General features: G+C 43.9%; 1 protein-coding gene across 5 annotated transcripts in view; it reads right to left on the bottom strand.

The window, feature by feature from the left end:
* Nucleotides 1-13,706: 13,706 nt before the first annotated feature.
* The window catches only part of LCOR (ligand dependent nuclear receptor corepressor), a 100,950-nt gene continuing 87,503 nt past the window's right edge, over nucleotides 13,707-27,153 (bottom strand). For all 5 annotated transcript variants that reach the window (XM_056120764.1, XM_056120760.1, XM_056120762.1 and 2 more), the window contains one exon: nucleotides 13,707-18,601. In XM_056120764.1, coding sequence (XP_055976739.1) covers nucleotides 14,287-18,534 — 4,248 coding nt within the window. In that variant the 5' untranslated portion in view covers nucleotides 18,535-18,601 and the 3' untranslated portion in view covers nucleotides 13,707-14,286. The remainder of the gene's footprint in view (nucleotides 18,602-27,153) is intronic.

Below are 27,153 nucleotides of genomic sequence, written 5' to 3'. Positions count from 1 at the left end.
AGGTGCAGGGCTGCTGCCTGTCGACCTAGGAAACCCCCCTGCCCTCTGCCCCTCACTCCAGGCTGGTGGCATCACAGCGCCTGCCCACCACCCTACCACCATCTGGACCCTGGAGTTCTGAGATGACCACTGTCGCTTCGAGAAAAGGGATCTGTGGGGGTTGAGGGGGGCACAGAAATGGTCACAGGGGCTGCTGGTGGGGGGAGAAACACACCGAGAACGTAGGGGGCTTGACTCCAGCAGACTGACCATCAGCACCGACTCCGGCCATAAACTGCTGGGGGACGTTTGGCCCAGGGACCAGCTGCAGGAGACACACGTCCGGCAGCCTGAGTATGGTGCCCCAGACTGACCACCTGGGTGCGCCCACTGCCCGCCAGAGCACAGCCACTACTTCTCCAGTGGCCACTCACCTCACCCCCTCCTGCCACTGTTTCCTATGTGGTCTCTGGATACCTGGGGTGGCTGGATGAGCGGTGTAGGCCCTCCCGCGGGGGTCCCGGAGTCCAGAGGAGAGGATGATCCGTGGTCCTCCAAGTGTTCATGATCGCGGGCGGTGCCAGTGATGCAAACTCACCTGCCCACCTGGATCTGGCATCACTGGAGTGGCAAAGGGCAGGACTGTGAGGGGTGCTCATGCTCTGAGCCTTCAAAGGATCCGGGGTTTGCAGAGTTCTGACACGGGAGAGGACATGAATACAGCAGAGGGGAGCCCTAGAAAGGTGGCCTTTGCGCTCCGGCTAGAAGCCAGACCCCTGCCCCGGTCTCCAGCGCCACTGGGGGTTCCTGGCATGTTTCTTTGCACCTCCATCTTCCACCTGCAGAGATGAGGTTGGGGAGTGCAGAGGGGTACAGAGCCCAGCATGGGTCCCGGGGTGACCCGACCCAATCTGGACCTGGGCCCTTGCACTAGGAGAGCCTGGCCCGGCCAGGACAGCAGATCTAGGCCTGCCGATCTGAGCTGTTTGGGTGCAAGGCCTCTCCTATGCCCGGAGATAGCTGCCCGCATGGTGGCCTAGACCTCTAACTCTGGCTTTTGGGTCATTCTGGTAGTGCTTGGGGATTGAATCTGGGCCTCCGAGGTGCAAAACATATATTCCCACCCTTTGAGCCGCTCCTTGGCCTGGTTCCAGACTCCTGATATGTGAGCAAGATCACAGCCTCCTCCCTGTGTTGACTGCGGCCTGGGCTTCTCAGGGCTTCTCTTAGGGCTACACAGTGGACTCTGCCTCTCACCGAGTCTCTGGGACCCTCGAGGGCAGAGCAGTCAACTTAACCCCTTCACAGAAGAGTGGTGTTCCAGGGGCCATGGCCCTGAGACCACACATCAGCGCCATCCCTGCACCGCCCAGAGCAGGCTCACTCCGCCCCCTGGGCTGTTGGGTCCCTCCTCACTCCAAGTGAGGTGATGGCTGCCAGGAGTTTGCCCCCAGGCCCCGGGAGTGGATGAGCTGAGCTCAGTGAGCTGGAACCCCAGGCCTCCCTGCACTCCTGACCCTGGCTTCACTGCACACTGACCCTCTGTGGAGATGAAATTGCAGATTTGCCTCAAGAGTGAGGACAAGGGGCTGAATTCACCCTGTGCCCGGGCCCTACTTCCCTTCCATCTGGCCACCAGCCTGCAAGCTGCAAAGGACTGGATCACCCCTCAGCTTGCCTGTTCCTGGGGTGGGGGCCCACATCCCAGAAGAGGGCCACCCTGAGGGACCTCCGCTGATTCACCTCCATGCCTCACCACCCCTTGGGCCCAACACCTTCCTTCCACGTTGTCATTGTCACCATTGGCTAGTTCCATGAGCCTCACACCAGTTCCCGGCTCCCCCGGAAGGCGTCATGAACGGGAAAGGCCGGGCCTGGTCTCCTCCTTGCCTGCTGTTAGCCTAACCATGAAAGTATCTCTTTATACAGAATACGTAACAGATTCTAATATATATTTGTATTTCATTTTGTTATAGTATTTTTATATGTTAAAGTCAATACCAGTGTCGTGTTTTGATTGTGACCTTTTGTTTGGGGGTTTCTGTAGTCTTGTGCGGGTCCTGCTTTCTAAAGAGACTGATCGGAAGAGGCCCACGAGGTCGTCGCTCCTTCCCCGAGTGTCGTTCTAGAACATGTTGGATATTGTCTGTTGTCTTCCATGTGAACATGACATTGATTCACTCAGGTTCTGCCTCATCGCTCTTTCTCTGCCCTTAGGACAAACCGGGCTGCTCGAATGGGGGGGGGGGGAGGGGCGGTGGTGAGGGAGGGAAACCGGATGAGGCAGGGTGTGGAATGACAGCCCCCAAGTGAAGCCCTTCATCCCCCGAGCAGAGCCACCCTGCCCTACCACCTGCCTCTGATGATGCTCCATGAAGGAGCGTGGCTACTCAGCTAGCTCCGGAGGGTGCCCAGGTCTGCTGCCAGGGCTGTGGGTCTCAGGATCCCGACTCAGTGGTTCTGATGACAGAGCCACACTCCTGAGCTCTAGAGCTCATGGCTGAAATTGGTGCCAGGATAGGAACTGGCTTTCCACAGGACAGATCACGGGTATGGTGGCACATAAGCCTTCTCTCAATGACCCCGAGTCATCCTGAAAAGGAGTCATGCTCCAAGCTGCCAGGGTTAAAGGACTGGGGGGCGGGGGACATTTTCCAATCTGCTGAACTTGCTCCAGCTGAATTCTTACTGTGCGTCACTCTGGTCAGTTCAAGCCAGAGGGCCAGAGAGATGGCTCAAACGGCTGGAGCATGTTTTACTGTGGGAGCCCCAGGTTCAATGCCCAGCACTGCAAGGTCCCTACAGCAAAAGAGCCTTGGCCCCCAGCACTGAGCTGGGCGTAGCCCCTGACTGCTGGGTGTGGCCTAAAGGCAAAAAACCAAACCAAACCAAACCAACTGATCAACTGCAAAACAACAAGAAAAGCTAGAAGTCAACTTTTCTTTAAACTCTCATTGATGCAGCTTTTAACACTAAACGAAACATACTGGAGAGACACCAGATTGCAGTGCCAGACTTAGAGTGGCAAGCTTCAGTTCAAAAGACATGGGTACATAAGAATTGGACAACACGAGGGCGGCTCAGATTGCCAACCAGCAATGCCGTGTGCCCCTGAGACAGGGACTAACTTGGCTTCTCCACTGTTCTGTTGTGGAGGCCCTCAGGGTCAAATATGGCACGTCCCCTGGCCCTGAGCCAGTCACCAAGGGATAAGGTCTTTGGGAAAAGGTCTATGATTGGACCTTTTGAAAACTAGGACCAGAGTAATAGTACTGTAGGGAAGGGGTTTACCTTGCATGAGGCCGACCAGGGTTAGATCTCGGGCACCCCCTGTGGTCCCCTGAGCACTGCCAGGAGTGAATCCTGAGTGGAGAGTGAGGGGGTAACCCTTGAGTACTGTTTGGTGTACCCCCTCCCGCAAAATAAAAAACAACTACAAAATAATGATGACTAATCTGGAAGCAGCTAACTCCCAAATTCAGAAGAAAGGGCAGGCCAACATGCTGACATGCTGTTACCTGGGTGATCTCACTAACGCGTTGGGTGTCAGCCAAACTATTAGTAACATCAGCTGAGCCACACCCTCAGGGGCCCTCTCACCTTTCAACCGACCCATCTCAAGAGTTGAAAGAATGGAATAAAACAGGCCACAAGAATGAGAAATGCAAAGCTTTCCTCCAATTTCCTGCCTTCCCTGAACATGGGCTGCAAGGGCCAGGGGTAGCCCCACCCTGGTGGCAGAGTGTGAGCTCAAGTCAGCCCCTCTTCCTCGGGACCAAGCCCTGACACCCTTCCAACTCGAAGGGCAGTCCCAAGGACTCATCCCTTGATTTCCAACACGGTGGCTGCCTCTTGGTTCCTCTCAGGAACTTCGCTTGGGGACAGGCTACAAGTAGGACGTGGAGTTTCACGGTATTCTCTGCCTTTCCAGAAACTACACAAACACAATTTAATATCAAATAAGTTTAATACGCTGCAATAAAATAAGCGCCTAGGAAAAGCTCATGGAATAGATGTCAATGTTAGAGAAACCCCTCGCACACACACATCCTCTAGAACCATACCCCACCCCTCGAAACCAAACAGGAACATGGGACACAACCAAGGGAGTCCTGTGTGCGGGTGGGCCCACAGGGCACCCTTCTCACGGGAACGGGAACACAGCTTCCTCCCTGGCCTAACAGGAAAGTGAAACACAGAAGCACAAAAAGTCCACAAGAATTCAAGATTGAAGAAACTTGGTACATATTCAAAGTTAAAATAACTCCAACTTTTATAGCTATACATATTGTTTTAAAGCAACTTAATATATTTTTAAATTTCATATATACACTCTCGAAGGTTCTTCAGGTGAGGTATGTAAACATTGTCTAATGAAAAAAATTTTTTTTCAATGTTTCAAACCAACAAATTCACAGCATACATTGAATTTTCATCCATTAAAGACACAATATTTTCCTATACCCACTAACATGGTGGAAATCCAGGCCTAAGAGATACACAATGATCATCCGGACTACCATCTGCAGAGCTCTTCTTCTGCTGCTCTCTGGGAAGGCCGCCTTCACCCAGGTCAGGGCACACACTCGAAGCCGGGATGCGGGGAGGCCCCCCAGAGACGCTCTCCTTGGGGATATGGATCACTAGCTACAACTCACGAGACAGCAAAAAAGGGGCACATCTGAACAACTATGAGACTGACCTCAGAAATGACAACTATTGGAGGAAGCAGAAAGACTTGGAAAGGAACGGCAGATTCATCTTAGAGCTCCCTGAATCCACAACTGGATCGGCAGCCCTTGTCCTAAACTCATTCTGAAGGGTAGCGGCCTAAACAGAATACAAACCCAACACGGCACCTGAGCTTCAGTTAAGTTGCATGGGCCTCCTACGACCCCCCCGGCCCCTCGAGGCATTCGGTTGAGCCTCAAACAGGAGCCTGGGCTGTGCTTTTCATACAGGTTGGGGTTGAATTTCTTAATATCTTTATGCATGTGGGAAAATGCCATGAGTTCACAAAAAAACGCCCAAAGTCTACATACAGACACTGGCCAATTGGAGGAGCTCAATTTTGAAAACTACTTGTTCCCTGAGGGCAAACAGCAGGCTTGAGATTAAGTGAGGCTAAGAGGGGATTCTTCATTACAAGGTAATAAGACTTGGGGAGCCTCCGGCCAGAGTTCTCTTTTACCCCACATCATTTACAACGACCCTTCCCCGCCCTCCCACCACAAGTAGTCACCTTATCAATGACACAATATAGGTTCTTTTCTTTCCTCTTGCCTGCGCTCAGGCAGAACAATGGAAAGTATTATCCTAATGCACCCACTTCAATCTAAAAAACACTAGAGAAAAGTTCCAAATGCCATCATAAATACAAAAGACATATTCCAAAAGCCTAAAAGACTACATTATTCTATAAACGGTTATCTGGGTATGGGGGATTCTTCAAAAAGTTTAGGACGGCCACAAGGAGAAGCTGCTAAACAGCTTAAAGGTCTGTTGGACTGGACACGCTGAGACGGAGGGACTGGAGCCCTCCACACCCTGACCTACGGTGTGAGCGCAGACACAAAGGGACGGCGACTTACCAAGCCCAGGCACAGAGGACGGGAAAAGAGCGGTCCTTAGAGTTGAAATATTGAAACGGTCATTTCTGTTAATAATGTAAAGGTTTTCACATTTACTCCCTAACCAAATGAATTTAGCCTCAACTTGATTCGGGAAACTCCACAAACTCATGCGGGATTGCTAGTTTTTCCACCTCTGTGCCCCTTTTGGGATGTGTCTGTGGCTGGCTGTTTTCTCATACATTGCTAGAGGCGTATGATGTGAAGAAGCGTGCAGACCAACAGAAGCAAAAATTCAAGTACAGCAACCTCTCCGACAAAGGCAAGAGGTCTTAGCAAGAGCTGTTCTATCCCTACCCTATCCTCTGAGTCAAGGGCCAACTTGGAGCCCGTAACAAATGCTATTACCTAGGATTTTATTGCTTATGGGCAACACATCAGAAAGAACACCTAGAAATCTGCTCTGCAGATCTGGGGGCCCACCATGGACCAGCTTATCATACATATGTGCATGTATGTGTATTTGCATATATACATATACATGTGCACATGTATACGTGTGTATGAACGTAACCAGATGAGAAGGAAGAAGGGACACTTAAAGCTTGGACTTGATGTTGCATTAGAGATCCAATGCCCCAAACAGCTCTCAACCTGCTGGTTTTGTTCTTTCTCCATGTGTGATCTGTATTATGAAAGAAGTCCACTGCTCAAAATAGATTCTTCTGCACTACTACAATGCAAACCAACATCACTCAGAACGTGAATCTGTGTACAGCACATGTAATAAATATTTTTAAAAAAACTATTTACATCATTACTTCTGTGAACATTTAGGTGAAAGCAAAATTTATTTCTTCCTGCACAGTTTAAAAAAGTTCTGTCTATTTCAGTGCGAAATTCCCTGGCACCTAGTTATCCATTCACATTTCATCTCAAAATCGGATTTGCTTACAAAGAGTATCTTAGAAAAAACATTCTCCAGCAATACTGTTCAGGTGTCCTCCTCATTTGTTTAGAAAAGACAAAGGGAGGCCATGAGTCAGTACACAAACTATGGTTCAAAAGGATGACTAAAATCCCTGTGTCCAGTCCCAGGCTCGCTGCAGTACCAGGCTACAGTTCTCAGTCCAGCCATCCGGGCAGAATGAGAATCATGAGAGAGACAGGTGTGCCCAGGGACAGGGCATAGGGGGGAACGTGACCATAAAGCATGGGCTCCGTTACAACGAGGCAGGCTGTGGCTCGCAGGCCAGAACTCCTGATTAGTAAAGCTGCACACATCTTAGAGCAGATGGTCTTGTTCTGTAACCATCAGTCACAGGGGGCCTGGCCCACATCTGCACAGATGTTCCCTGCGGCAGGGTGCACACTGCACTCAGGACAACTGTCAGCATGTGGAAGGAAACATGCTTCTCTCCCACAAGGAATGAGAGTGGACAGGAGTCTCCCACAGACACAGGACAGACTCAGACACATCTTAATGCTTTCTTGAAGCAATGGGCCTTTTTGCCTCCCTTCCAATCCCGAATATGGCCTGCTAACACCCCTGCCCAGGCTGAAGGGAGCCACTGGAGGTGAAAGTGGGCATTCTGAGGCAAGTCCTGAAGCCATGCTAGGTATACAGACTGGACGGGGGTGGGCGGAGGGGGCCAAATCCTTCTGGGACGGGAGACATAGGGAAGATGTACTCAGGTTCCAAATCTAGGTAGCATCTACCCCAAGACAATGAAGGGTTCCGGGCACCACTCCCTTTGCACCACTGTGCTGTTAGGGGTGGGGTTCAATGGCTGAGCTTGGAAGTTGAGGAGGATGGGTGGCTAGAAAAACACTTTTTTGGAAAGCCCTTTTGACAATTTAATTTTTTGTTAAAATAAATACTCTATAGAGGCATTTGAGCAGGAAAATATCACTATTTACAGAGGAATAAATTCCACAGTGGTGTGTATAAATATTATGTGCATTTTAAACCATAGTCACTAACAGTCTTCCAGAACTATAAGAATGTCCAAACCACTGCTGAAAATAACAACCTTAAGCTATAGTGGTTCTAAAACTAATCCCTATCTATCGTATAAATGTACAAAATTATGCAAATCTTGCTTGTATAGCATCTTTCCCACAAACCAGCTCCCAAATACTCTAGCTTTAACCATCAGACAACATGAGGTGTAGGTTACAGAAAATAACAGAAGTGGAAAAATTAAGTATAATTTCACTTGGACCCCATGGCGAGATGAGAAAAGAGTTGTGACAAGAAAGCCTTCTACTATGACACACGTGTTCCGTGAAGCACTTGGGAGACTGTCCCAGAGTAGACACCTCCAAGGAGGCAGATGGTGTAAGCAGAAGAGGGAGATGAGACGCCAAAGGTGGCTCTTCAGGAGGAGGAGGAGGTGAGCCAGGCCTGAGCAGGCTTCACCGACTGGACAGGAGCACACTGGGTTTCTTCGGTCTAAAGCTGCTGGTGTGTAAGGGGAATTGACAGGCTGGTATTTCCAAGAGAGATGAGAAAGGGTTTGGAATCAAGGTTCCAACAGGCAAAGGCAGTCATTTACGCTTACAAGGACTTGGGGAGTGAGAAAACTTGCAATTCTACTGTACGGGGGGGAAAGGAGGGTCCTGGAGGAGAGAATTGACAGGCCCTGTGCTTGCCAGGGAGAGGCACTATTCCAGCTTTAAACTCATCAGTAATCCATTCGTGTGGAGGACTGTGACAGAGGAATGTCTCTTCATGAGTCAAGTTAACCTTGATTCACAGACATGAAGATGGAAAGATGTTTAGTTTTAACTACATATCATAGCTGCTGTGATTGTAGGCCCACCAGCTCAACAAAGGAATTTATTTTTCTTTAATGCACAAGCATTATTTAGGAAGAATGTGCAATAGCGGCTACGTGCTGAGGCGAACAGGCAAGATAGCCTAGAGTTTAAAAGTAAAGAAAGGCTGCAACACTAGATTAAATGGGGGGAAAAAATCTGGGCTAACTGCTCTCACACTTTGACCTTGAATAATACCACAAAAGTCAGTAACATTTTCTGGACAGGGTTGGGTAGTAGAAGTATTTTGTTTTAGATACAAGGTCTATCTCTAAGTGTTCCTAAAAGAAGGTAAAATGCTTTTTAGTTCCTAATGCATTAAAAAAGCAACCTGGTTCATCCTCTTAACAAGCAGTCTACACGTTTGCATGCCATTGGCATCTTGAGCCCCTTATGTTCACTAGGAGGATGCCAGGCAGGTGAGAACACTGCTTCCCTGCGCTCCCACACGGGAGGACATAGCAAGGGCTGCTTCCTGTGCACCAGGCATAAACCTCTACGGTTCAGGGAAAGTGAAGATCACAGAAGAAATGCACTACCTTTGGCTCAATTCCAGAGGCAAAGGCCTACACAAGGACACTGTCCACCAGGAGTCCACGGTGGGTCCCTAGTACAGGATGGCAAAGCTCTGAGGCAGGAAGAGCAGCGAGAGCGCTGGGCTTCTGACCGGGTATTATTTCTTAGCTTTAAAGGAAAGGCCTTTGTTTGACCTGTGACCTATATTTCACCCACTACAAGAAACAAGAGTCCGTCCTCATGTTTTAAGAGAACTGCATTGAAGGCCACCTTCAAAAGCAGATGAAGTATGGTGTTGGAATGATGTATGCATAAAAACATCATTAGTAGTGCTATAAATCACTGTGCCTCAATAAATATTAAAAATTAATGGGAAAGAAGAATTCCCATCAACAATTACTTTGAACCTGATACTCTTCCCCCCTCCACTTCTTCCCCCCTAAAATGATTTTAGGCTGTGAACGTGGGGATGAATGCTCTAAGATGTGAGGACTGACATGATCTCATACTCTGAGGGAAAAAAGTTCTAGCATTTCAGCGGATACATTATGTGATAAAAGTCACAAAAAAAAGTTAAAAACGTTTCAAAATAACTAAAACAGTCATTGCTTGGGGAGCATTTTAACCATCATCCTCACGGACATTATTCTGTATTCTACATAACTGAATATTCTTAATTTTGCAGGAAGGGGGATTGATCAGATTTGTTCTAAAGACATTAATTCTTAACTTTTCAGGTTAAAAATTGCACTATTTTTTCTAAATCTTAACCCTCTATTTTGTAATCGGTTGGCTTTCTAATAGGCTTATTTTGAAAAGAATTTGTGAATGAAAAATTTCAGTACCAGTATTTTTTTTTCCTAGAAGCTGTCCAAAAAACATGAGATAATAAACAATAGTTTAGCCTGCAATAACCACTCTGGGCAAAGATGTTTTCCATATCTACTGAGGATTGGAAAATTCTGCATCCAGTGAAAGCAGTCTTAAGTCATCGCAAAGGAAATAAAATCCTGGTATACTTTAGTAACAAAAGAAACAAAGCTGGATACAAATCCTTTTTTGCATTATAAATCCTATGGCTTCACAGGTTCTGACTCTATAGAAACTTAAGAGTGGCTTCATTTTGGCTTGGGTGACGGTGATCAAAAGAAGACAAAGGAGAAGGTAGCTCAAGTTTTTGGGTACGATATTTGACGTGTTATAGCAATATACAGTGACTCTTATAGAAAAAAATATGAAAGAAAAAATTGATGGATGATAAGGAGGAAAGAAGAAAAAAGAACAAAGAAAACACAGAAGAAGAAAAATTAAGAGTACATTTGCTCCAGAAAAAGTAGTATTTCTTAAGCATGGATCAACATTTTCTGAAAGGTCCAGCAAGTACCTATTTCAGGCTCTGCGGGATGGAAACTTTCTGTTGAAGCTACTAAGCTCTGCAAGGCAGCAGCACCAAGACAATGCATAAATAAATGGGCATGGCTATATTCCCATACATGTTTATTTACAGAGCGACTGGCCTAGTTTACAGGCCCTCAGTAGATCACCAGTGGGCAATAAGACAGTCTTCAAGGGCTCACCTAAAACCAAATGGAGTTGGGTGTGGCTCCTTGGGCCGGCATCTTGGAAAATTGCAGTCCACTTTCAAGCATGGTGACAAGACACCCAACTTGCTAATGGGGGTACCATAGCATCTTCCTCTGTACCACCCAATAGGATGTCCTTTTCTTGGTTCTTAGAACACTAACAAAGATAAATCACAAGAGTAACTGTCCCACTTCTCAACAAAGAATTCACCACAAGGCAGGAAAATGGCCAGACTTCAAAGGAACTGTCTATAAGTTATGTCATACATGGATGACCTAACTGAGCAGTAATAAAGTCATCTGGGCAGTACATGATGCAAAGAGGATCCCATGAGAAGCACCTTGAATGTGAAGGGATGATCAATAGCACTTCTATCTACAATAATGCAGGGGCGATGCCATGAAATGGTCTAACACTATTATTGTTTTTGATAAGGCTCATGTACAAATCCTTAGTGGAACACAGGTATAAACATATTCTTCCTAGGGAATTCAAGAGACTACCCACTGCCAATCAAGAGACACTAATCACATCTCTGAGAAGTCTCAAGAGCAGACGCAAGTTTCATGATCTTCCTGATGCTTAAAAGGCTGCATGTATGGAAATGTTATCAGGGTGAGGATCTAAACTTCAACTGAAGACACCTTCATGGCACCCTTCCAGATGCAAGACACCTTTACGATGCCCTTCCAGACTCAGAGTAGCTCACAGGAAAGAGAATGGGTATCCTGGGGAGAGCCTTGCTTTAGGACACTATGTGAGAGTTTTACTGCTTCTCAGCTAGCTTCCCGCCCCCTTAGAGGCTCAGAGGCTATACCATCACTCTCTGGTCACCAACATCAACACTGGTGCAGTAACTTCATGAACACAGGCCAGAAGCAGAATTTCTTTCTCATGAGTAATCCAGAATGCGGGCCTTCCCTTGCATCTGGTGGCAAACCACAGTGTGAAGGTGTCTCCAGGAAGGGCTTCAGAAGAAAGGGAGAACAAAGGGAGACAAGTTAATGCCAGGACTGGGCTTGGAATGATCAGAGAGAAGGTTTGTCAATATCTAGTATAAAGTATAAAAGAACCTTTCAGAGTTGTTCTTCGGATTTAAAAAAAAAATGTTTTTCCTACTAGAGAAATTAACTAATTAAAGTAAATTAGCCAAATTGTGATTCAGCAAATGTAAGGTGTTATGATGATGTGAAATCCAATTCTATTTAAATGTAGCCACTACTATACAACGTAAGCTGATTTTGAAGATGATTCACTAAGAAAAATAAAGATGATGCACTGCAGTGTTGATGAATAAAATAAATACATACATTTCACACTTTTCCTCAAATGCTGACTAGAATGAGAGAGAAAGCTACTATGTTGAAAAACGCTTTCAAAAATGAGAAAGAACTCTGAGGAACAATGGAATGAATGCTACACCTGGAATTAAAAAGGCCCACCCATATGACTGTCTTCTCCCTCTCCTGAATTATCTAAGCACCCTCACAAGGCAGACTCTGCAGCTATGCGATGGGGCCAGGGGGGACCTGGGACCCATGTCCAGGAATCAGCATACCTGACGTAGGCGAACAGTTTAAGTCACTACAAAAACAATATTGAGTGATGGCTATGGGAAAAGATTCTTTAAAAAATTGAAAACTACTTTTTTAAAGAGTAAATGAACTCGCTCAAAACATATTAATGCTTCTGTGCAACGTAATGCTGGGGCAGAGTTGCCAATACTCAGCAGTCTTATTAACATAAGTAGCTTTGGATGGCCAAAGTCAAAGAAAGGAAAAAACAAGAACCAAATTCATAGGCTAGAGGAGACACCGGGACAAATAAAACAAAAACCAACTTGCTCAACTCCCACCCCCCTCCCCTAAAAAAATCATCCCAAACCCAAGACTTCACTGAAGAGGGTAAGCATCACTCTGTGAAATTCAACACAATTCTCATTTTCCCACTAATCGAAAGCTTTTTCTGTAGTCCTTACTAATTATCAGAAGTGTTCAATATCTATCTATAGCAAACCCGTAACAGAGTGGAAAGTAGGTCTTCTTTATCATGTTCTGAATGAATTATTGCATGAAAAATAGACCATCTGGGCTTATGTAAATAGATCTGAACAATCTAAATGGAGAAAAATTTAACAAGAAGGACACAGTAGTAGCTGTCCAGAAAAGCCTATTTCAGTGACAGACTATATTAGACTATTTTAGAAAAGCTGATTGAGTCTTTAAACAACCAAGCCATTTTGTAGAGTGGTCCAATGGAAATGTCAAGTACACACCATGCTATAATGGACAATGTTATAGGCACCAAGATAAAGCCAGTAAACCTAGCTCAGGCTTCACTTGGAAAAGGCAAATATTAGTTATAATTATTGCAGCTCTCATTTTTTGAGCTATGGAACTGAGCTGACATGAAAAGAGGCAGGAGTAATGCTACGAGCAGTAACTACTAGTATGGCACTAACCAATCAGCTCTAAACATGAACATGAACATCGGGACATATCAGCTCCAGGAACAGTGAGTATGTGGGCAAACTCAGAGTTCCTGGAGCTGCATCTACAACTCAAGGTTGTTCTGACCCTTACATGATTCTCTGCTGCTCAGACTTTTCTGAGTGTTGTGCTAAAGTGATTCTACGGATGTTTGTCAAGGCCCTGGGCCACCTTTCAATCAACTGGCCTGTGCTAGTTACTCAGTTGATGAACACCCTGGTATGCTGCATGAGCAGAAAGAATTTTACTGTAAAACCAGAAATGGGAGGCATTTGTGGCTGATAGCCACATGTATGTGCACCCAAATGTGCACGCGTGCGTTCACTCGTTCTCTCTCTCTCTCTCTCTCTCTCTCTCTCTCTCTCTCTTATGCTTTTCTACTACTGGAGATAATATTTTGGATATGGAATACTTTGAATATGGAAGTACTCCCGGTAAAAAAGAAAATTAAAATTAGAACAGTCACTGTCATCCTGATTGGTCAAAGTACAGTGACAAGACTAAAAAATTCTAATTATGTTTTCTCAAAGATGAAAAACCTTGTTAGGAAAGCTGACCAAAATGAGAAGGATGGGAAGAATCAGAAACAAAATCAGTATGGGGGATGCGCATAATTTCACAAACCAATCTTAACATTCTGCAACATACCTTTTGTCCCAGGGCACGAAATTTAGAGTTCTCATATGACAAAAACTCAGTGGTAAGAGGAGTGACAGCAATGAATATGGTATTCTTTTAAAAGGGGTAACAGAAATATCCATCTTTTGTAATTATAAATGCCCTCCGCATTCTTCACACGTCATAAAAAGGATTTGGTTTAGCTTTCAAATATTTAAACAAACAAGACAGAGAGGGAAATTCACTGCTGTGGTTTGCAAAGAGGCGTATCTGCTCGCAGGCAGACACCGCTGGGTGGCAGCTCAGAAAGTAGTTTATGTGCATGATGGTGGTCTTCTCGGCTACAGGACAAGTGCTTGTGCATCAAGTATAAAATACAAGCCTTTAATCACATAGATCTGCTTTTTAGCTTTTGTAAATTTAAAAACAAAAAGGATAAATAAGGCACTGTACTTTCAAAAACTAAAACTGCTCAGTTCCAAGTTTAAAACCCAAGGAACAAGAAGACTATAATATATAACTTCCTTACGCAGCCTCAGAGAAAGACTCTGCAAGTTCCCTTCTCCATCTGAGCCGCATCTTCGGACATCTTCAACTGTGTTCTCCATTAACTGCAGATTTGAAAGGCTTGAGAAGCAGATTTAGTTAATGCAAAATAAAGGGTTACTTCTATAAAAGTTTTATTCCTAGATACCACCCTTCCCTTCCAATCACTTCGTATCCAGTCGTCTCCGTTTGCCATGAGAAGAGTCCGGCTTCACTTTCAGCTTTCGCTTTTTCTGGGCCGTGCTGGTCTCGGTGGCTTTTGTCGGGGGTCGGCTCCGGGTCTTTCCGCTGCTCTGCTTCCTGCTCGTGGCTTTCTGTGGCCTGGAGGAATCAGCTGCTCCCCCTTTCTGCTTTGCAGGTTTTGTCACTGACTCCAAGGTGGCGGGCTGGCTAGGTTTTTTGCTTGCATTCTCTTTTTCTTTCCTGGAGGGAGGGCAGCTCTTCCCAGAGGACCTTTTAGGGGTCTTCACTTTACTCTCTTTCAAAGATGTCTTTCTGGGCAGTTGGTTGATTTTGTCCCTCGCAGCTGGCTTCCTGGCAGTGGAGGACTTGGTGGTGGCGTCAATATGCTTCTCTCTGCTGGTTTTGGCCACTGGTCCTTTGTCCTTCCTATCCTGAGTGCTGCTGCCTTCTGTTCGCCTGCGTTTATTTTGATTTTCTGCTTTTGGCAAGATTTCAGACATCTGCTTCCCTTTCCTTCCCTTCATTCCATCAGTACTCTTGGCCTTAAGGGGAAACCCATTTATATCCACCTGCAGGGCAAGTTTGGGGGACATCAGAGGATTGATGCAAACACTCTTAGAACCCTGCTTATTTTCCACAGTCAGGCTACATGGGCCTTCCATTTTCTCATTCTTGACCAAGCGCTGCTGGGCTCTGAGTTTTCCGCGAATATTGGAATATTTTCTAAGGATCCGGGTACTGGCTGGAGTAGGTGAGTTTGTGGAAGGATGGCTATTTCTGCCCTCCTTAGTGTCGGCTGTAGTATCTTCAGAATTGGGGCTGAGGCTCACCTTACTGGCATTCTCTGGCTCCACTTGGTCAGGGTTCTCTCGAAATTTAGCCCAGAGCTTCTGTGTTTTCCAATTGTTACGAGCAGGAGTAGCGCCAGGAAATTTCTTCAAGTGTTTTTTCAAGCGTTCAGCCTGCAGTGAACTGGGGTACAGGCTGGAAGAAGTGTACTTCTGGAGAGGGTGCTTGACAAGGGGGATGTCTCCTGGAAGTCGAGTGTTGAGCTTCTTCACAATGACAAGAGACCGGGTTTCTGTTGTTTCTAAGAACCATTTACAAACATTAGATAATTTAAAGTTGGTCATAAATAGCATCTGTACAGGAGAAAACTTTTGTACCTCTGAAGTACTCCGACATTTCCGTGACCGTTTCTTGCTTTTCCAAATCTCCTTGAGTTTATCTGACCTGTTCCTTGCTCTTGGTGCTGGCTGAGATTCTTTCTCTAACTGGATCCAGCCTTTCTGAACTTTCATGTATTGGGCATTGAAGTTGGCAATAAGCTCCTGGTTCTCCTCCTCAGCACACCATTCTACAAACTTTGGTCGCTCATCTACCAGCATGTCCACTTCATCCTCTTCTGAGGGGTCTCTATTCTCCAAGGCTTTGTTTTCCTTTGGCATTGGGTTCTTTTCTGCTACTTCTTTTTCTGATCTCACTTTTGTAGTATCGGAGGAGGAGTCCAGAGAATGAGCATGTCTTAGATTGTAGGTCGAAGAGGTCAGTCTGGTAGGCCTTGGTACCCATTTGGGTGGCCCAACAGCATCGCCATTTCTACTCCCTGACAACCCAGGCGTGCTAGAGGACACATCCCCATCACCATCTTTGTGCTGGGTATTAGTACTGGCTAGGTCAGTTACAGCTTCCTCTATAGGAAGTGCAGGAGGAGACTCTGGCTTCTCTTTTGATTGTTCTGGAAAAGTACAAGGATTATTTTCTGTGGGGTCATGAGTATTTTTCTCATCCAACTTAGAAGGAACATAGATTTCCAGTCTCTCTCCGGCCAAGAGCTGGCTAGCTGTGGTTGATGGATCACTGGAGAAAATATCTCCTACATCCTCCTTGACTTCCTTTGCCAACATGTTTTTCAAACTCTGCCTAGTGATGACCCCACTTTCCTCACTTTCCTGCTCAATGTCTTTTGCAGAGGGATTCTTATCAGTATCTGGGTTTTCAGTGTCCTCTTCTGTAGTAAAACCACTAGTCAGAGAACCCTCAGATACTGTCTCATCAGAGTACCCATCTTTTTTAGAATATTTTGCACCAGCAGTTTTAGAAGCTTTAATCTCAGGACAAGGTGAGGAAGAATCTGAATTTTGATGTTTTAGGCACCTATCGGCAGGTGAAGAATCTGAAAGTTGACTTCTTAGGCACCTATCAGAGGCTTCAGGGAATTTTCTACCTTTTTTCTTTTTGTCCAAATTCTCTTCAGGTGAATCAGTGCTTTGATCACACACATCTCTTTCTGAAGTACGTTTTCCATCACTTCCCTCTTCTTCTAATTCTCCTGTACTGTCTGCTGCCTCACTTTCCTCAATCTCCCCTGGGTTTTCACTAGTAACTGTGATGGTTTCCTTCAACAGTGGGTCAGCACCTAGCTCCAGAGTATCTTCAGCCTTGGGCTCAGTACTGATGCTTTCATGATTCTCAGCTTTTCCTGGGCTGAGGGGAGGCTCCAAGTCCACTGGTGGACTTTGATTTTCTGAGCACAGATTTTCCTCTGGGTTGACTGGCTCAGGAGAACTGTGAGGCACAGAAACAAGATCTTCACTACCTCCTTTAGTAATGTTTTCAGTACAGGAAACCTGGTGACTATCTTGGGATACATTCACTTCCTCTGTATCCAGCAATTCTACTGGCCCTGGGTCTTGCTCAGGGGAAGGTATCCCACTTGCAGCGGGAGCTGGGACTGTGCTGCAGCTTTCCGGCACATCTTCAGGAGGGGGATCCGAGAGAGGCCACACCAGGCTGTTGGTGGCTTCCTTTGATTCGAAGGAGCTGCTCAGATTTGGTTCACTCATCATGGGGCTAGCCTCAGGTTCTGGAAATTCCTTTTCTGATAAAGCATCTGTGTCTCTTCCTGGGTGAGAGGTTATTTCTTTACTGAATTCTTCAGGGTTATCTTCTCTGGGGTGCTGCACCTCTGCTGTAGGGCTAGGGGCGGGCATGACCGGTGTCTGCTGGGGAGTGGCCACTGCCTCTGATGTCAGTGTGGAGTAGCTAGCTTTTTCTTGTGTGCATAAATTTCTGGCCAGTGTGCGCACGGTTGGCAGCTCACAACAATCACCATTGAAAAAGTAACCTCGTGTACTCTTTCTGGCTGTTTTCCGAGAGGAGAGTACTGATCGCTGGTTTTCAAGATGGCATTCTGTTATTGGCTGGCTGATATACACGACATCACACTGATTATCATAGTCATTGATCCTCAACCCTGACGCTCTTTTACTCTTCCGAGCTGTCTTAATGGAAGTTGGCATCATCTTGGTTCGTGAATGTCCGTTAGACGCTTTGTGTACAGCTGACATGGGGCTGGGGGCTAACCAACCATCTTTGGAATGATCAAACTGGCCCTTATCACTGGGATGAAAATGGCAACCGACTCTATTTCTTCCTAGTGAGTGAAGATGGTTTTCTTGCTTTGGCCTTGCATCTTGTTCATTTCCCTCTAAGTCTTGGAGCAATGGTGTTTTTGAGCTACACTGCAAAGCATTCTCTTTGTCAGCAGTTCTAGGTGAATTCCCCATAAACCCTGAGTTCCAAGCCTCTTCTGATAAAGCTTTGAACGAATTTTGTTGAGAAACAATACTGCTGTTGCATTCCTCAGTATTCTCAGCTACCACTTTTACTGTTACCTGACTTTCTACTAATGGTGAACTCTGTACCTGGTCTTTTCCATCCTCAGACATTTTCACACTTGTGTCTTCCTCCTCTCCAGTGGTTTGTCCCTCCAAGTTCTTTGAGATGTGGAAGTTGAGTGAGGAAGAATCAGATGCAGTGAGGTATCCCAGAGTGGAACTATCCACTGAATTAGCAGAACTGGGTTTAGTGGTTGGAATTTCAGAAGAATCGTTCTGGACAAAGGTCAAGGCATTCTCTCTTAATTCTATAGAGTTTGTCTCATTGGAAGGCTCCTTCAGGGCCTGTTCTGTCAAGTGAAGAGAGCCATGAGAACCTGATGAGTCTATGAATAAATCTACAGAAGTAAGAGACTTCAAATCGACACACACAGCATCCTTTTCCTGGTGTTTGGTGCCTAACTGGGCACAGCCAGCACTGCAAGTGGACGCATCCATTGCTCCAGAATCAAAAGGTCGCAGTTCCTCAGCACCTGGCTGAGATTCAGTGTACAAGTCACTCAAGACACGGATGAACTGCTTCTGGTGATGAGTGCACAGCTTGACCATAAACTTCTCCAGGGGTGACTTCGATTGATTGCTAGAATCTACTTCTATTGCTTCTGTTGAGTTCTCACTAGTCAGACAAGAAAAGAGAAAGAGAAAGAAGGAATTAGCATGGTCATTTTTCCAAAGATCACTTTCTATAGTAGGTAACACACCTGAAGTTACACAAGCTGTAGAGAGTATGCACAATCTGTTTAAAACTGCTTCTAAATACATTCACAAATAGTTCTTATATCTCAGAAAATAAATGTTATTAAAAAAAAGTTTTCTCTTGAAAAATAAAATTCTGGTCAAAGTCAAACTATACTTTGATTTTTGGCTTGGGCATTGTTTATTAAATAGTTATTGGTTTTTCAGTCTGGATTTTGGGGCCACTCCAGGTGATGCCCAGGGATGGGAATCAAACTAGGACCTCCCACCCGCAAATTACATGCTGGAGTCCCTTAAGCTAGTTCCCCAGCCCAAGTAATTACTTGTTTCAGTCTGCAACACTGACAAAAATTCAAACTATACTGTATTACAAATCTTGGTTTAGAAGCACAAGTTATTACATTAAATTTCTATTTCCAATCCTGACCAGCTGGCTAAACTACATAAGAGTTCTGGTAAGGGTGTTGTAAGAATCTTTCTGCTTCCTCATTGAAGGTATGGAGAAAAAGACCAATGATTTAACATTTCAAACATGATAAAAGATGAAATGACTAGTAAATCCTAACAGACTCTAAGTGAAGAAGTATATAGTAAATCACCCTGTAAACTGTAAAGGCTGCTTTGTTAGTGCAAGGTAGGAGCATGTTTTCAGTAAAGCCCCAATTTGTTTATTCTCCTTGATCTTCAATAAATATTTTGCGATAATTCACAGGAGGCTCATCTATATTATAGTATCATTTAAAATAATTTCTATTAATAATTCAAGACAACTCAAGTTTTATCAGGAGAGTGGGAGGAAAAGATGACACTACACTTTAAACAAAGCCAAAGGATCCAAGAACTGTTCTGTGTTTCTGAATGGATGGGTAAGTCTAGTAAGTCCATGAGGTTGGTATGCTCCAATGATCTCAGGGTTTATATAATCTGTCAATCTTTTTCTTTCTGTAACATAATTTCAGGAGATTATAACCTGAGTGTATGCGGTAGGCAGAACACTGATGGAATCTTAGTAAATGCTTGCTGAACTATTTGATAATATCTTCTAGCTAATTCTTTTTTCTCAAGAAGGCTTTCCTTAGAGACTCGCTCTCTATTCCCTGCTCCTCTCTGGCCCTTGAAGCAGTGTGGTTCTATTAGAAAGAACAAAGTGTGAAATATAAAAGAACATACATTCTATTTCTAGCACTGACATTTACCATTTATTGGATCTTATGCAAGTTACTTCTCTGAACACTGGTCTCCTCATTTCTAAGTTGAAAGTGAATCTCAGAATTTCGAAGAGCTGTTGGAGATGTTAAACACAAGGCAAAAGGTACAGAAGACCAGTTGCTCTGTTTTAATTTCCCTGTTGAGAATTCAGGGAGAGTTTAAAGATCCAGTGATAAATAAATGTTGCTGAACTATATCTACACACAACAAAACCAAACCAAGAAACTATTTGCAAAATCTGGTAAACTGCTTAACAAAAGAAAAGATAGTATTTTATTTTATAGGCCTGGAAAATTCATTGGCTAGTGTAAGGGACTATGCATGTATCTTATAATTTGTCTCTTATTGATTGAACTTGTCTTAGTTTTCAAGCAGATACTACACTTGAATAGATGCATGTGTTTTTCTGTTTTCCCCTAGCAAAAAAAAAAAAAAAAGACAAGACTGGGGGTGGAGAGGGAACATCAAGGATGCTTCCCTGGTTTTCTTTTGAGGCAACACCATTTACTGAGACATAAATAGTACAAAAATGGTGGTAATTGCGCTGTATGTATCTGAAGAACTCATATTCTGTCTCATTAAGTTGAAATGATTATTGTCCCTGAATCTGAGATAATAGTAAGCAACTAAATATATAGGCAGGAGCTCACCAACCCCTTCTCTTGAATCTGAAAACCTTCAGATTAACACTAACCTTTGTCCAGGTATCTTTAAATGGGCCTGTTACAATTGCTAACTTTATAACTACAGTAATAAAATTACTTTAGACTATGCCTCTATATTATCTAGTGTCCTAACTTGTCTTTTAGAAATTCCCAGTATGTTTATTTTTAATTTTTATTTTGGCTTTTTGGGTAACACCAGGCGATGCTCAGGGGTTACTTCTGGCACTGATTTCAGGAATCACTCCTGGAGGTGCTTGGGGAACCATATGGGATGCCGGGGACCCAATCTGGGTTGGCTGTGTGCAAGGCAAACACCCCGCCTGCTGTCCTATTGCTCCAGCCCCTCCAACAAGTTTAAACTAATTTAAATTCCAAATCATTTGAACATTCAATTTTTAAATTAATGTGAACTTTAATTCTATTACTATTTTTCATGTTCACAAAGACTGTTGGGCCTGAGAGATAGTACAGCAGGTTGGGTGCTTGCCTTGTTTTTTTTTGACCCGGGTTTTATCTCTAGTATACCATATGGTCCCTGAGCACAACCAGGATCCATTCCTGAGTGTATAGACTGATGTAACCCTTGAGTACCACAAGGTGTGGTCCACCCTCCAAACAGTAGGGTGTTAACCAGTTTTGTCTTAAGTTTTGTTCCTGGAGGGGTGTGGGGGCTATATCTAGCCACTTCAGAGGCTGTCTTGGCCCCTGTGCTCAGGAGCTCATATGAGATGGACCTGGGGTCAGTGGGATGCAAGGCAAGAGCCTTAACCCAAGACTAATTCTTTGGCTCAGTTCTGCCTGAGTTTTAAACAGCTACTTTTCTCTATAGCTTCCAGATATTCCTTTTCTTTTTATGGTATTTGCACAGGCATTTAATAAAGTCTACATACAGCATTTACCCTGATTTAGAGTACTCTCTGGATGTAGGAACACCATTGAAGGGCAGAGCGTCTGTGCTGCAGACTACTTACTAAACTCAGTGTCAGAGGAAGCATATGTTTTAGTGATTACAGTAGGTATTACAGTATGTCCTTCACATCTATATAATCTTTACAAGAACAGTAATTCATCAGATTATGAAATCACTTCTTTATATGAAATCACTTCTGTGATTTCATTCTTCTTCCACTTAACAACACATGGATTATTTATTTACCAGAAATACTTCGTCACCACTACGACAGAGCAAGAAGATCCTAGGGTATATTACTGGGAGGAAGGGATACAGAAGAGGCGGAAACTACTTTCAACTGCCCTCTTGTGTACTTGGTGAGAAATGGCTTGCATGAACTTGGTCACCTTGTCTTTCTATCCTTTGTTCCATGCCTAATTCTTAAGGGTGCGGTAAAAGGATAAGATAATATTCATAAAAACTTGGAAAGGCACAGATTAAGGATGGTGTGTTGTTTCATAATCCTATCTCTAATGACTTACTCTATGATGTTTTTCTAGATCAGAGGTCAGACATAGTTGAACTCTCCTACTTTGTCAACACTTAAAACTCCTATACGAAAGCAATCATGCGGTCAATAAAAATGGTGGGTGTTCAATACTTATACCTTACATTAAAAAGAGATCAAATAAGAGATGTAACAGAGAGCTAAAACAACAATTTCAAAAATTCAAATTCTAGAATTTGAAATGGATAGATTTGGGTATTCTCGCCAGTGCCTAATTCCAAACTACCAATCAAACTAAACTGCTAAACAGCAAATGCACTGTTATCAAAATACACTCTTTTTTAATTAAGAAAATAAAAATGACAGTGAATTATGTTTTGATCATTCTAAAGATTGGCTTATGATGAAACATAATTTCAGTAGCAATGGAAAAAGAAAAAGTATCTAATGGAAACAGGAGGAGACAGAATAACAGACAGTAGAACAAAAATTTCAGAGCTGTCAACTAATTTGGCTTGCTTCTTCACTTTAATACAGGAAAATGTAAAAATGCATCAGCCTCCCTCCATGGCAATGAAAGTTAAGAATCCTAAACTCTTACTTCTATCTAATCCTTTAAGTTCAGAAAAAAAAATTTAAGTGTATTCAAGAGCCTGGATAAGTACACTGATAAATCTTTGCTGTACACAGAATATGCATCTATCTGTGCTATATTACATCTGTGTATCATTATACCAGGATTCAGGGACATTACAAAGGTTATGACAAACTGTGCCATCCATGCATCTATCCAATCTATCTGTTGTGAAGGTGGCATGGGGTATAATTATTTTCTCTAAAATGTTACATAGTTTTATCTCTGAATTGAGCTACCAAGATTCTTTCCATTGAAAACCAATGTGGGGGAAAAAAAGGAGTCAAGATTATATAGAAAATTGAGAAATAAAATCCACTGATCACAAAATGGAAGTGCCTTATTAAAATCAAGCGGGCTAGGGCCTGGAGTGATAGTATAGCGGGTAGGGCACTTGCCTTGCATTTTTTGTTTTGGGGTCACACTCAGCAGTACTCAGGGCTTACTTCTAGCTCTGTGCTCAGGGATCACTCCTTATGGTGCTTAGAGGGACCATACAGGATCAAACTTGAATTGGCTTATCCATCATACTTCTCTCCAGCCCATTCTTCATCTTTATTAAAAGTGTTTTATTTGCTTTGGTGTAGGAACAGAACCTAGAGCATTATAGAGGTAGAGCATGAGTTCTACCACAGAGCAACATTCTTGGCTCCAAGTTATTAGGGTATTCATCCCCCCACCCCCAAAAATGTACTCATTATTTTACAGTTTCAGGAACTAAACCCAGGTCCTCACACACGCAAGGCAGGTGCTCTGCCCTATGCAAACCGAACATGTGTTTTTTGAAGAGTGTGTGGTAGGTCACGGTCACGGCCCTCCCGTTGTTCATCGATTTGCTTGAGCGGGCCCAGTAACGTCTCCATCACGAGACTTGTTGTTACTGTGTCTGGCATATCGAGTACGTCACGGGGAGCTTGCCAGGCTCTGCCGTGCGGGCGAGATACTCTCAGTAGCTTGCCGGGCTCTCCGAGAGGGGCGGAGGAATCGAACTCGGATCGGCCATGTTGGCTGCGTGCAAGGCAAATGCCCTACCGCTGTGCTATCGCTCCAGCCCTGTGTGGTAGGTAAAGGCTAAATTATACTAGTGGTGATTGGGGCTTACCCCTGACTGTGTTCAGGGACCACTCATGGTGATGCTCATAGCACAAGCGTAGCCAGGGATCAAATTTGGATCTGCCACATGCAAGGCAAGTACCTTAACCCCTGTACTCTCTGGCCCTATGAGAACTTTTGAGTTTAACCCAGAACAAGAAAAAAATATTTTCAAAGTGACTCAATGTAACAAATGTTACATCAAGTCATATCAAACTTATCAACCTTATCGCACTGTGCCATATCATGTATCACGATTTATGTATTACACTGAATTAAATAAATATTGGGGGCTTTACCCAAGATATTAATTATGATAAACATGATTATTTATATGAGGATGGAGGGGGGGTGGTTTGGGCCACACCCAGCAGGGATCAGAGACTACTCCCAGCTCTGTATTCCTGAGCTTGGGCACTGGGACTCAAGCCAAACATTATGCATGAAAGCATACACTCAGTCCACTGAGTTATCTTGCCAGCCCTACTAGTTATTTAAGAAAAGATCTTTCCTTGATCTTCCCCAACACTGTGGAGGGAGAAGGAGGGGGGAAAGGGAACAGGAAAAAATGCCTTCCAATAAATAATCTATTACAAGTTACCAAACTTGAGCTCTAATAACAATGGTCTAACACTCTTAGGCTCTGACCTTTTGATCTGCAGTCAAGCATCTTCTTCATCCATACTTTCTGAACACTTCAGACTATGACTAGGCACACATACTTCTCACACACAAATGTTCCAGAGAACTTGACCTCTATTTGATGCGTGCTATTTTCTAAATGATTATATTCTACTTTAATTATTTTTCCCTAAAAATGATGAAAATGAGTCATAATTTTACTACCTAGTAATAGAATGTAACCTAGAAACACTTTCAGGTCAATTGAGTAGATATTGGAATGAACTCCTAAAAACGGTAATGATCTGATTTCAGTTTGAAATGCATAGAACAGGGGTTGAGGCAGGGCATTTGCCTTGTATGCGGCCGACCCAGGTTTGATTCCCAGCATCCCATATGGTCTCCTGAGCGACGCCCGGAGAATTTCTGAGTGCAAAGCCAGAAGTAATCTCTTGTGCATCACGGGGTGTGACCCAAAAAAGAAAAAAAAAAGCATAGAACTTTCATTTAATAAAAATGCAACTGAAATCACCTTAAATAGGCAGAAGATGCCCCAATTCTTTATTAAAAAACTAAAGTCTTGAGGAATGAGCACTCATGAACACATCCTCAGTGCCACATTCAGTTGTTACAGTGATATTTGAACTCTACAACCAAATTTTTAAAAATTTTAGAATCTAAGGATGTAAAATCTGAAAATAAAAAGTTCTCCCCAGACATGTATATGAATTTAATACAACTTCATAATTAACACCTTAAACAGCTCCTATATTCGTAACATCTTTCAGTCCTAAAAAAGTAACAAAGAACAGTTTCATAATATTACTCTGAAATACAGGCCCAAGAAATGCAGAAAAGCAACATTCCAGGTTCCTATTATAGTTCCAATATTCTTTGTCTTTGAAGAATTAAAACAAGATTGGCTGCTGAGAATCCCAGTCAAAAATAACTAATCTGAAGGAAAAAAAAACCCTAATCTGGCTGGTTCTGTGGTTCACAAACAGAGCACGTGCCTTAAGTGCCACGTGTGAGGACACATCACAACCCAGCACTACATGATCATCTGAGTGCTGCGAGGAGCGATCGCCCAGCACTGAGCCAAATAAATAATAAGACTAATAATAAATTTAATAATAAATAAGACTCCAAATAAATAATCCTTTGAAATAACGAATCTCACTTTCAAAATGTAATCACCCCACAACTTAAATTTTCTCATTCTTTATCTCACCAAACTAACTCCTAAATTAGCTAAAATAAATCAACACCAGATGATATCATCACTCCTAGCTTTCCTTTATTGAGTATCTGCAAAGGGCTTGTCTTGGTACTAGGTATTTTACACACACTGATCTTAGTAACAAGATAATGTACTAAGGAAAGCAAACGAGTAATGACAAAACAAAACTCTGGAATGTAAAATTTGACTGGCTCATCAAATTCTCCTGAACTCTTGACATATTCTCTCCTAACTCTACCTACTCTTGAAGATCAACCTGCCCCAGCACTGAGTTATCAATGCTCATTTAACTATGTAATGAAGATTATGTGCTTCACACAAAATTTACTGGTAATTTCATAATACAGATTTAACTTTTCTGGAAGGCAAAATGTTTATCTAAGAATAAAACCAAGTAGGGGTTGGAGAAATAGCACAGCGGGTAGAACATTTGCCTTGCACACGGCCGACCCAGGTTCGATTTCCAGCATCCCATATGGTTCCCTGAGCATCGCCAGGAGTAACTTCCGAGTGTAGAGCCAGGAGTGAACCCTGTGCATCGCCGGGTGTGACCCAAAAAGCAAAAAAAAAAAGAAAAACCAAGTACAGACATGAGAAATAAATTTCAATAAATTGAAACAAGAGTGCCAAAAATGTCTATTTAGAGAGTAATATCATGGTTAGGAACCACAGTATTAAGAACATGTTATGTAAGACAAATCACTTAAAATCCCCAAGTTTCAATGTGCCTCATTCAAGAAAATGAAAGGAAAAATGTAGAGGTGCATGCTTGGAAGGCAGCATGATCCCAGATCAATCCCCAGCCACCATCAAGTACAGTCCCAGTGGTCCCTAGCATTACATTCTTGGGTCCTAGCACCAAACCACATAGCCAGGAGCAAGCAGTCCCGAGGTCCCCGAGTACTGCTTGGGAAGTTCCAGAAGGATAAGAATGGGGCCAACAGCACAGCCACGGCCCCAGAAGCATAAGGACTTAATGCAGAACCCGGCAGCTTGGAGCAGAAAAGTGAACGGACTATGCGTTAATCCAGGACATCATGTCTGTCCGGAGGGGAAAGGGTGTTGCCCCATTCGCCCTTTCCTCTCTGGAAAGAAAGATGGCGGCCACATGGGAGCCTTGTGGTATGAGCAGGTATGAGCCGGGGGTGTGGGGGCGACTAAAACCTCATGGGAAGGGGGGCGTTTTGGTCCGCCCTTCACGCCCTACCGAGGCCACCAGTTGCCCCCCACGAGCGGCTCTCCAGCACGGCCACGACTCCAGAGCACAGAAACCAATTTCTTAACTATCTGACTTTCAGTAGAAATACTTCCAGGATCAATTAAGTAAAATAGCAGAAATCCAAAACCAACATTTAATTCTTGAACCCAGCTGTAGAAAGCAAATCACTTCACAATGCTTTTTCAGCATGTCTGATTTGGGGGGGGGGTAAACTCTAAATAATAGTGGTGAATCTTTTATTGAAACAATGAATCTAATCAAAGCAGATAGTGTTAACTAGAATTCATCTGCCTCACAGGGACTGGGAGGGGTGGGGGATGGGGTTTTATTGGGGTTCTTCATGGTAAAAAATAAGTATTGGTAAAGGGAAATGTGTTTGATATTTGCATGAC

The sequence above is a fragment of the Sorex fumeus genome, unplaced genomic scaffold (assembly GCF_029834395.1).
Source record: "Sorex fumeus unplaced genomic scaffold, SorFum_2.1 ptg000043l, whole genome shotgun sequence".
NCBI lineage: Eukaryota > Metazoa > Chordata > Mammalia > Eulipotyphla > Soricidae > Sorex > Sorex fumeus.
Note: the sequence above shows the minus strand (reverse complement) of the source record. Positions and strands in the feature narration are given on the sequence as shown.